The sequence below is a fragment of the Lytechinus variegatus genome, chromosome 6, assembly GCF_018143015.1.
Source record: "Lytechinus variegatus isolate NC3 chromosome 6, Lvar_3.0, whole genome shotgun sequence".
NCBI classification, from domain to species: domain Eukaryota; kingdom Metazoa; phylum Echinodermata; class Echinoidea; order Temnopleuroida; family Toxopneustidae; genus Lytechinus; species Lytechinus variegatus.
The window spans coordinates 47202221-47214593 of NC_054745.1; the positions used below are offsets into that span (position 1 = coordinate 47202221).

Here is a 12373-nt window from a genome sequence, read left to right on the forward strand (position 1 = left end):
GAAGGGTCGCGGATTGCAATTATTACATTCCGCGCCTTGTCCTGACGCTGTCCTGGCCATAGTGGAAAAGGGGTATTAACAGGAAGCCACAATGACTGATCAACCTAGACGTAAAATGGTTGGCGTTGATGGAGCGGAAAATCTGCTTCGCCGAGTTCCTGCGGGGACAAAAATCAATTATCCATATTTCGTTTTTGAATAAATTTCTTTGTCACTTTATCATTTTTTACAGCCTGAAAACATAAATAATAAAAAAAATTAAAGTTTCCTGTGACGGGAAATAAATTTCTAACACGTTATGATTAGACAGTCGTACGGATGTCACGAAATCACACAGGAGTAGGTGAGGATCATTGATTTTTTAAAATCTTTTCATCTATGAAACTAGAATTTATTTATCCTCTTTTTTTTTCTTTCCATGTCTCTTTTCATCCTTCCTTGAAACATGCTTCTTTTTGGACTTTTCATTTTTTTTTATTGAGAACTGTGTGTGGAATATCAAGGAAACGATTTTATTTATCTTGGTTACAATTTCAGCTGTTTGAACAAGATCTATGTATCTGGTTCTTATTTATACTGCAATGTAAAAATTGAAACGTACCTTGATTGTTTTTTATTGAAATTCGGTTGAATAAATGCAATGTAGATTTATATTACATTTTTTTCTTTTCCATGATGATAAGTGGATGTTTGCCATTTTCACATTTTATGTATGATAAGCACAAACGTGAAAGATGAAATAAAATAGAATCGTTGTCCTTTTGTATGATTCATTTTTTTTTTCAGAAAGGATAATAAAGCATTCAAGTTTGATTCTATGGTTGAGATCTGTCTCATCGGTCAACGGGCTATCATAGGTGAGATATTAATATTCGTAAAATTGCTCTGTAGTTATTCATGAAAATGCTGAATATCCAAACTTTATTATTGTTATTATTACTATTGTTATCATTAAAGTTTGCCCTCAGTTCTTTTTGTTCATTACGTCATTTATTGTATTCAACATTATGAATATGATAATTAGAAATACTTTGCTCATTCGTATTATCAATATACATTTTTAAGACCTTGTATTTTGGTTCGGCCATCATGGTCGCGTAATTTCATACCATCCTAAAAAATGCTTAGGAGATCTTAGGAGAACATATTTGTGACATGCTTCCATTATCCATGGAGGTAATAATACCCTTATCACAAGGCTTCGTTAATGATTTTTTGACTGGGGGTGCTACTTTGATTTTTAATTTTTCAAATTTTTTAATCCAAAATTAAGGTTATTTTGCTCCAGAAAAAAATTACAAAAAAAGGAAGAAAGAAGGGTTTCTTTTCAAAATATAGGTAATTTTGTTACATTTCTCCATTTTATCACAACATCTTCCAAAAGTCATAAGGGAGCTTCCAATGTAGATTTATACATGCAGCACCCGCCCAGCAATTTACCCCCACCCCACGCTTCCCAGGGTCACTAAAATGCTTTATCATGTTTTTAGAACTATAAAGCAGCTACCCTGGATACATTGTTTATATTATCTATCATTTTTATTCATTGATATTTAGGTGATATCGAAGCTGTATGCGGCCTGTGTAAACACACCCATAATATCACGTGTATTGAACCTGTACACACATATGAAATGGAAATGCGCAGCTTTCACAAGCTCGTCATGCGCAGACATCCCCAAACTGTAAAGATGATCAGAGCAATGGTGGCTTTCAAGATACAAAATAGATGGGAACGCATTAGAAATGAAAAGGTATGAAACTGAATGAAACTGATTACATTGATATAAAATTATCCAAGTCTGTGATAGCTCATTTCAAGTGAAAATCAAGGAAAAATTATGATTTTTTTTTTGGATGGAAGCGTTCGGATGGAAATCTGGGATATCAATGACACAGACGATGGACCCATCTATAACCACATTATCCCACGTTAAATCCAAATGGGCCATCAAAATATGGTTCTACCGATATTAATAAAGGTATGGATTAACAATTGCTGAGATACACCGAGGTTCGATTTTGGAAGTAATGACCACGTACTTGCATTGATTTTTTTTTCTTGTATTTTATTCAATGAAACTTAAACATTAAAAAAAGAGCATGAAAACATTGTAAGAGCCATGTTAGATAGTCGGTTAGTTTTTAAGAATATTCCATAGTCTCTTCATATGTATATAGATATGGATTGTCATATCTAACATCTATTACAAACAGATGTTAAAATCATGTAGGTCTGTAGTATTTACTTTCTATTCTCCTTACTTTGAAATCATGTAAGAACTTAATGTAGAAATAAGATTGCCAAAAAGCTCTTTGTGGAAGTCTTGTTGGCTTAGCAATTTCTTTTCAAATGAAAAAAAAAATAGCCAATTCAAAGTGCAGTGGCAGTGAATCGTCCTCAATAATTTTACACAATTTTGGGAGTTTTCTGTTTATTCATAAACCACATATATGTATTTACAGGTACCTATCTATCGGACAATACTTGAGAAGTTACTGCTCAATGATCTTCAGCAAAATGACGTCAAGGTCGCACCTGGAAGTAGAGCGCCACTTTCGGTAGGACAAAAAAGACTAACGATCAACTCACAAGGACCTGGTTCTCTCTACCGTAAACTCAAAGAAAAACGAGAAAGACATCTTCTTCTGTCGCGTCGGCATTCACAGTTGCAACTTCCCGGGCTTGGGGATGCGCATAGCAGTGGATCGGTCATGTCATCGAGATCCTCGACACGCAGGGGTGATCGGGGCCATTCCGCTAAATTAACATCTCACAAACAACCGGACTCCGGTGCATTGCCAAGCCTATATGTAGGACATAATCCTCATGGGTACCACACGGTGGTAAACATCATTGGTCAAGGGAAAGAGAACTCTAAGACCGTCGAAGAAAATGGCACTTAAGATTAAGTGGATCTTACCCGATGATGGATCAATTCATATAAAAGATAACATGGATAAAGAGGGTTCCTCAAGGTTAGGTTCTAGGTCCAATCTTACAATGACTGAAATGGAGGAAGGTGCAGAAGGTATATTGGTGTCAGGATCGAGTCGGAAGTCGCCTGGAAGAGAGAGTGTAAAGATAACATTGGAAAATGGTAAAGAAGGAAAAGAGAGAGAACGAAAAGTGTTTGTTACAGAGCGGATCCATAATGCAAAAGAGACAGCAACTTCTTCGAAACAAAGTGTCGAACAAGAGTCAGAACTAGCTTGGGATAATGCTTCTTCTCGTATACCACAATATGACAACGATAATAAAGAAAAGGAACGCGATTATCATTCAGAACTGTCTGACGAGTACGCAAGGGATGTATTCGAGGAGAGTGGATTTGAAAGTACTGACAAGGAACATATAGGTGACGTCACAGAGGAAGGCGAAGTTCAGTTGAGGAATGATGTCAGAACATCTTCACCAAAGATCAAAAGGTGTTCGAGTACCCGGATGTCTTCAGATTCCTGCAGCGCTCTGGATCAAGAGGATTTACTTCAAATTGCATATGAAACCTATGTTTCAGTGAGCAGCAAAATAAAAAAGTTTCTTGTTAAGGTAAAGAAATAAATCATGTTATGCCACAATGTTTACCCACAGTAACTTTCAATGATATATTTTTCCGTAAATGTTCTATCAAATTTTGATGATCATATTTGAATAATATTACGTTGGTGAGAAAATGTCAACTTGGGTTAAAAAGTATTATTGGTATGTTTAGTAACATGTTTAGTAACAACGTGGAGCGTTGTGGCCCAGTGGATTAGTCTTCGGACTTTGAAACAGAGGGTCGTGGGTTCGAATCCCAGCCATGGCGTAATTTCCTTCAGCAAGAAATTCGTCCACGTTGTGCTGCACTCGACCCAGGTGAGGTAAGTGGGTACCTGGCAGGAATTTATTCCTTGAAATGCCACCGCGCTGTAAAAGGCTGCGGGGCTAAAGCCAGGGTAATAATATCCAATGGAGCGCATAGGGACGCATTTGGCAGTGATATGCGCTATATAAGCATGTTGGTATTATTATTGTTGGGTTTGCATTCAATATCATCCAGTAGGCATGGTTTGATACAGTGGAAAATTGAATCTAAATATATTTACAATGTTTGTCCTTTATGAGGCGATTTGAATATTGTTTAGACTGATGAAGATGTAGTTTTATCAGCTTGATTAACTTGTTTTTCAAACATTTTCAAACATTCCTTTTGCAATTGTTTCTAGGGGCGGCGCCCTAACATTTTAAAGGGTGGCTAAGACAAGTTACAGATGATGTCATTTTTTATTAAATAAATTGTCCGTATGCCTATACGTTCTAGGCTTCTCCATACCGCTTTTCCATTTTCAGTAATTAAAACTGTAAGGTGGCTGCAACACCCCCATCCCAAAGGAATCCCTTTTTTCTTCGCTCAAAATACACATTATAAGTTTGACATGAATATTTTTGTTTTATTCAGGTCATTGCGGATGCCAAGAGATATGAAAGCAGTCACCCAGCGGGTGTAGAATCTCGACTAAGGCCTATTAATTCAAAGCTGCCACGATTTTTAGATGAACAACGGGAAGGTATCGGTCGAGATGACACGTCAGTTTCACCAGCTAGAGGCCGTAGGGGCATTCAATCCTCTTCAAGTCAACGGATGAGTTCAAAGGAACGACAGAAGCGACATCATGAAGCAACAACAAAGTCTACCAGAGGACAAGGGAGACAACGATCAAGGAGTGAAGGCGATACGGAGCTGAGGTATAGATACAGTTTATAAATTCCTTCATTTTAAACGATATCCAGCATTTCATGGAAGTGAAACAGCTGTATGATTAAAATATTATTTTATTTTATATAAAGATCAGATTATATTCTGTGTGAGGCAATCCTGAGCAGTCAAGATGTATAAAAATGGACTTCTTGTCCTTCGCCTCTTGAATTGCCACGTTTCACACTTTATAACCTCGTTAAGTGTTTGTTTCTTCTTTGCCGTTATCTTATATTCTGAACTTATTGTAATCTCTTTTTCCTCTTTTGCGGCATCTTCGATTGTGTATTTTGGTGGATCTACCTTTCCTTGATCCCTTTTCTATTCAGTGCTCTTACTATTTCAGTATTAACTTGGTTTGTATATAAAAAATAATTCAATTGCTTTCATATAATACACTCCGAGTCTGGTACTGATTTTGATGCTATTAATTTCTCGCAGATCATCGGAACTCACTAAGCTTCCTTCTATCAAACAAAAAAGTTTTACATCACCCAAGACGTACTACGAGATAACTAAAGAGGAGCAAAAGGTCAGAGAAACAGCGCCCTCTACGTTAGATCTTATATATCGTCAGTTTGGTGCAGTCAAAAAGGTAAGAACGATAATTCACCTCTTGCACACACATTTTGCAAACAGTACATACTACAATATGTTTTTCGCATAAAATTTCGTCGGTTGAATTGTTTTCACATTGTCAACATAATTTTGTGAGTTTAGATAATAAGATAATGTGAGCATGGGCAGCAATTGAAGGAGGGCGCGCGGGGGGGGGGTGTTTCTCCTATTTGAAATGAGAAATTTACACATCCAATAAAGAGGGTCCCCTATCTCCAGGACCAAAATCGCTGCTTATGACTTTGGGTGACAGCTATTAAATACTATTATGATTTTAACATAGAAAAAATAAAGACGATGTCAATATTTCCTTCGCACGAGGGTATTTTTTCAAGTAGTAAAAGAGGATAAAAAATAGAAGAACTAAAGATAGTTTGAAAAAGAGACATTTAGATATCTTTTAATTGATTTGACACAATGACATAAAAATTAGGTCGAATCCCCGCCACCCTCCCCATACCAAGGTGGCACATCCCCGGACTAACATACCCGTGATAAACGGATAATTCATCGAAAAATAGTAAAACACTGATCTAGAAATGTTTACATGTTTCGCATACGCCAGATTGTTATAATTATACCTATTTAATGAACTGAAAAAAGAACAAAAAAAAAAGAACAAGAAATGAATGTCCAGCCCCATACAGTGCGTCCCAGAATAAACGAAACCGAGATTTAGCGATCATTTATCATAACTTAATCGTAAATAGAATAGACAAATGACCTACCAATTTAACCCTATCTAGGCCGGGGTATTTTGGGAGTTCATATGGCCGGGGGGGGGGGGCCTCCCAGGCCCCCCCTTAAGATCTCGGCCGTCGACCGCGCGATCGCGCCGAAAATCGGCACGCGGGTTGCCTGGGACATAATCTACAAGATTGTATAGTAAGATTTTTCATGCGAATTGCTATTAAGTGATTATGCTAATTTATGCGTAATTAGTATGAGAAATCATTCTTTTTCCTCTAACTCCCTAAATAAAGCTCCAAATGTACTAATTTTTGGTATAGAAACTCTTTGTGGTGTTCTTAGCAAGTGTACATGAAAAAAATTGCGATATCAAATCATTTTCTTATGTATTATATTGTTTTTTGCAATTTCTTATGTATTTCTTTGTTTTTTGACCTTTTGTTTTTCATTGTTTTTTCAATGAAATTTGTTGGGGACTCTTCTGTGATCATAAAAAGCATAAAATAAATACATTTAGACCAGCAAAACTAAAAATAATCATGCATTTATGAATTTTGGTTGAAAACACAATTTGCATTGACTTTGTACACAAAATCACGTTTTGAGCAATTTTTGGTCTGACATGCACTTACATAATGTTGCGTAATTTCGGAACCACGTACCCGGGTGACGCAAAATTGGTCTCAAAAGTTGCGCAAGACTTGAAAGTAAAAAGTCAGCGAGCGGCGCGGTCAAAAAATTTTGCGCGGTGAAAATATCGCGCGATTCGTTGAGGGGGGGCCTCCGAGGCCCCCCCCCCCGGCCTAGATAGGGTTAAAGCTTAGAATCTGCTCTTTCATCTGATATTACTTAGGTTATTTCTTATTCACGCATGAGTGAGCAAAAACAGTTTGAAGAAAGTATACCGAAAACTCATTTGGCGGGGGTTATCTGGGTTTCAAAAAGAAAACCACATTTCTGAAAAGTTCAATATCTGCTCTTTAATTTGGTACCAAAATTACAAAAAATGGTTAAGAAATAAAAAAATTCTGTACATTTGAAATAAGGCTTGTATTTCCATAATTTCATGAGATAAACGTGTTTTCACCGGTTTCCCACAGAAGCTTTCGATGGTGAACAAAAGATTTAATGCATGGCTGATCGTCAACAAAACAGAGTGTCGAGAGAGTTTGAAAGCCATCCTGGAGAACCTCTTCATTTTATGAAATTATTGAAATTCAAGCCTTATTTCAAATGACCAGAACTTTGTTATTTCGTGACCATTTTCTGTAATTTAGGTATCAAATTAAAGAGGAGATATTGAACTTTTCAAAAATGTAGGTTTCTTTTTGAAACGCAGATACCCCCGCCAAATGAGTTTTTGATATCCTTTCTTCAAATTGTATTTGCTCACTCATGCGTGAATGAGAAATAATCTAAGTAATATCAGATGAAAGAGAAGATTCTAAGCTTTAAATTGGTAGGTCATTTGTCTATTTTATTTATGATTAAGTAATGATAAATGATCGCTAAATCTCGGTTTCGTTTTTTCTGGGACGCACTGTATAGTTTCTGAATCTACGTGGAATGGCCGTAATACCGTAGTTAATGTAGACATAAATGGAATTTTTGACAATGTTCATAAATTTGTAAAAGTATAAAATTTGAAATTTTATATATTATATTTTAATTTTCATATCTAATGTAATCGTAAACTTGTTTATGTTTTCTTTCCACAGATGAAGGCCGGACGTCAATATAGTGAAGACGATTATAAGAAACTCAATGCTTAGAGCTCAACAAAAGCGATACATCAGATATGAGATAAACCTTTAAATAGAGTTTTATAGACCATGGCATTGGGAAGCAAACTGAAAAAGCAAATAATAATTGGTTAGTCATACATATACATTCTGAATCTACATGACAATGGCCCTTTGAATGTCGTTTTAAAGGGATGCTCCGGGCCGAAAGTATTTATATCTAAATAAATGGAATAAAATTTAAAAAACAAAATGCTGAAAAATTCATCAAATCGGATCACAAATATCAATATTATTCAATTCTAAAGATTTGCATTATTCCGGTGAAACAATTCTAGGCATGTCTTCATGAATATTCATTAGTTGGCTGATTATGTCATATCCCCACTTTAATTTTTCGTATGTTATTACATTAAATCATTTCATTTCATTCGTTTATTTCCATTTTCAACAATTACAGTTTCTTCTGAACATGTTGACATATATAAATAATAAAACATATTTCTAATATTCCTGTACAGAAAATTACATTCAAGATTATTACAAATAAGGTTGGAAATGGAGGAAGCTGCTAAAAAGCGGAGCTTGTAGAGTGCAACCTCCTAATAAATATTCTTGCAGTTGTTTAGCATATAAAAAAAATAAAATAACAACTTGAGCATAACCAGTTGAATTAAAAGGACAAATGGGAAATAAAAATAGAAAAGGAAATAAGAAAAATAGAGATTAAAGGTCTCCAGAATCCAGCCCCAGCACTCACAGACAGACCTCGCCGATGAACAGGGAAACGAAAGAGATGGAAAAGTGTACGTGACATGATAAACATGTTTGATTAAAAAAATACAAGAGTTTGAAGAGTTAAATTAAATGGTTATCTTGAAGAAATTTTTTTAACTTATATTTGAAAGAATTAAGGCTAGGAGATTCTTTGATGTTACTATTAATAGTTCCCCAGAGTCTAGGGCCCTCAAAAGTAAAAATTGATTTTGCAAGGATGGTCCGGGGTAGTGGTAAATGAAATTCATCGGATTGACGTGTGGGATATTTGTGAAGGGTATTGTTTTTGTTAAATGAAGAATTAAATATGGGTGATAACATATTATTGTTTAACTGATACATGAATGGACCTAAATTATATTGGTACAGTGTTTTTATTTTTAGAATGTGTCAGGAAAGAAATTTAATACAATTGTAATGTTTCAATTGAGTTCAAACATGTGCTTAGCATTTATTGTTTATGTTTCAATTGATGTTTCAATTTACATATGTTTCGGATGTTTTAAAGGCAAGCGTTGGAAACGTTTGGTACCCCCCCTTTAGTACAAAATCAGGTGGATGCCATATTTTGTTCAAGTGTTAAAAATATTTCGCACTGCAAAGCATCTTCATACAGGTGTCGTAAATAGTTAATACTGTGCTTTAGCATTGATGAATATAGGTATACAAATGCACAGGAAGTCCCTTGTTATTAAAAATGTGTTGCTTTATGTACTCATCTGTCATTGAAATTCTTTGAATTACTTAATAGAAATTCCACAGTTAGTCCTAGTAACGGTAGGGTATATTAGGAGGTTAATTTTAGTAATTCGAGGAGAACCACCTAAGCCAGAATAGACTACAGATGTTCGTGTAGGCAGTTTTAAGTTATAACTGAGGGACTACGTCGGTGACGAGATAACGACCCCAGCTGCCGCCGGTTCTCCACCGACATGATTGGTCAAAATTCATGTCATCATTGGGGGCTCGATCTCGTCCACTAATTCGTTGAAGCCACATCTCTCTTATCTGGGGGCTACTCATCGAGGGGTAACACAGTCTGCGGAGGCCGAGGCCGAGTGGAAGAGACATTGCAACCTGCGGAGGCCAGGAACTGGACCGACCACCAGGGCCGAGTGGGGCATGTCAGACCAGATAGGATGATGGGGGCTCACATCAACGATTACCGTTTAAGTTAAGTTATATTTTGTTATCCATTATCCATGTCCATGTATATTTTCATGTAAATCATTGTAAAAGAAATCAAAGGAAACCACAGAATGATTTAAGAGCTTTGATTAAATCTTTCATAACTGTAATCCTCAGTTTTTACGTATTCCTTATTTGGTGTCAAGCAGCAGTAGTTAAATAATTAAAATAAAGTCACTTCCCACGTGACAGAATGTTATTGTTTAAAAACAACTCATCTGTGTGAGATCTCCAGGACAAGTTGAAAATAACACGCAATGCCTTCTTTTGTAAAAGCAATATTCTATCTTGGTAGGTTGAGTGTGTGATTCCCAAAACAATTGCTCCATAATTTAGATATGGTAAAATTGATGTTGAATAAAGCATTTTTAGGGCGGAAGTTAACTTTGTTAATAACACCAATATTGCGTGAAATTGTACGACATATAGAGTCAATATGCGATTTCCAAGATAATTTGTTGTCTATTATGAGGCCTAAAAAATTTGTTGTAGTAACAACTTCAATTTCTACATTGTCTAAATTGATATGAACTGGCAATTGTTCTATAGAATTGCTAAAAAGCATGAATTTCGTTTTTTGAACATTAATTGACAATTTATTAGCCCTAATCCATTGTACCAATTTATCCAGTTCAGTGTTCAGTACATTAATTAAAATATCATTAATTAAACAATCATAATTTCATTTTTTAGATAAATGTATATAAATGAAATCAGTAATCCGATTGTTTTAGTTTTTGGTTAAAACATTTAGAATAAACCTAATTTCATATAATAAAATACAAAAACAAGTGTGGATATGACATCATCAGCCTACCTAATGAATAGTCATAAAGACATGCCTAGAACGGTTTCACCATAATAATGAAAATCTTTAGAATTCAATAACTTCATTATTTGTTATCCGATTTTGATCATATTTTCAGCATTCTGCTCTGTGAATTGTATAATCAGACTATAATGAGATATAAATATCTTTAGCCCTGAACATCCCTTTAAGCACTGAAAATGCTGATTATCCATTTGTTTAAATTCGTCAGGAAATTTAATGAATATCGACATAAATGGACTTTTTGAAAATGTTTATAATTTCTTTTAAGTCTTGAATATATTTTCATTTTGAAAAGCTTAGACATGTCGGTGATAATATATACATAATATAGTCATGAACGTTTTCATGTGTTCATTCAGATGGGGGCCGGGTGTAAGTACAGTGAAGACTGTTAGAAACTTACGATCATGAGAAAATCAAGAATATTCTAAGAACTCAGCAAAGACCCAATTGTGCGATTTGCCGTGTATCGATTGTATTCTTATAGATATAAATCACACGAATCTTACATGTACTGATGTAAGTATTATTTTGACTTATCAATTACACATGATTCAGATTGCTCCTGCAACAATTTCTCTTGGATTTATTTTGTCTTAGGTTTAGTGTTGCAATGGGTTTTGTGTTAGGTTTAGACTAAGGTTTATGATAGTGTACAGTGTTATATCCAGGATTGAAGTTGGTAATTCCATTAGTGTGTATTATTTAGAGCGGAGAAGTTGTTGCAGGAGAAAATGTCATGGAACCGGTCAAAATAATCAGTTGGTGAACATGTATCCGACCGATTAAATCGATCAGTATCGAGCAACGTACTCTATTGTTTCTTCAAAAATATATTTCCATTTCAAATACCAATTCGATCTGCAAGATAACATATTAACGCAACGAAAACTCAGAAGAGCATATCCAGCATATCCAGTCACGACACTACGTGTTTCTTTGTCAATCATATCGTACTTTAAGATTTATGAAGTCAAGATATGAAGAGTTTACATGCAAAAATGGACTAAACCCACTTTTGCTCATTTTTCACAAATCAAATCTATTGCAAACTTCCTTTCTTGCGGCAAGTGAGGGCGATATCACAGAACTTCAAATTGGAGCATCGCTTCCAGATTTCCAGGGTAGGTGATGCACCTTCAAGAAGCTAGCGAGGTCTATTTGGTCTGTCTTTTTGAAGACAACGTTTTTATTCAACAAAAAAAAAAATTGTTTCCATTCAGGCGGCCCTACGATAAGAGTCATCAAACAAGGTATCAGAAATGACAACGAATTCTCCTAGATATATTCAATTTGATACGAGCTTTTGATATTTACTATAACTATTAATATTTTTTTTTATTTCAAGTTATTGCTCTATCAGGCAAATTTTTTACATGTTACTACGTAAGGAAAGAGAGAAGTACCATCATATTTACGTTAATTCTTGTATTCATTTGTTAACCGTCGGGACTTTTCATGTAAAACATCGGACTCAATTCAATAAAATCTTATAAAATATATTGCATTTTCATGATCTTTTGAACTGTAATTTTTGTTACCTAAGATTCTTAAACATCGTAGAAGAACTTCCAATCTTTGGAAACATAGATTTATGAAGAAGAAGCAAAAGACGATTTAGTCCCTTTCGCATGAAAACGGAAATTTCATTTCCAATTTTAATGGAATTCTTGAAACTTTTTGGTATTCGGACTTCGATGTATCAGATGCATATCGTACATGTCTATATAAAACACCCCGCACATGACACCTTTACTTTCCTTTGAGTTGTCAATAAAAGTGTCATA

At 35.1% G+C, this 12373-nt stretch overlaps 1 protein-coding gene across 1 annotated transcript; it reads left to right on the forward strand.

The window, feature by feature from the left end:
• The first annotated feature begins 335 nt into the window (after positions 1-335).
• On the forward strand, positions 336-7819 carry LOC121417913. Its single transcript, XM_041611646.1, has 6 exons — positions 336-343; positions 787-857; positions 1558-1754; positions 4443-4729; positions 5181-5334; positions 7766-7819. Exons 2-6 carry the CDS (start codon positions 818-820, stop codon positions 7817-7819), a joined length of 732 nt encoding a protein of 243 aa, XP_041467580.1. The 5' UTR covers positions 336-343; positions 787-817.
• Positions 7820-12373: the final 4554 nt, after the last annotated feature.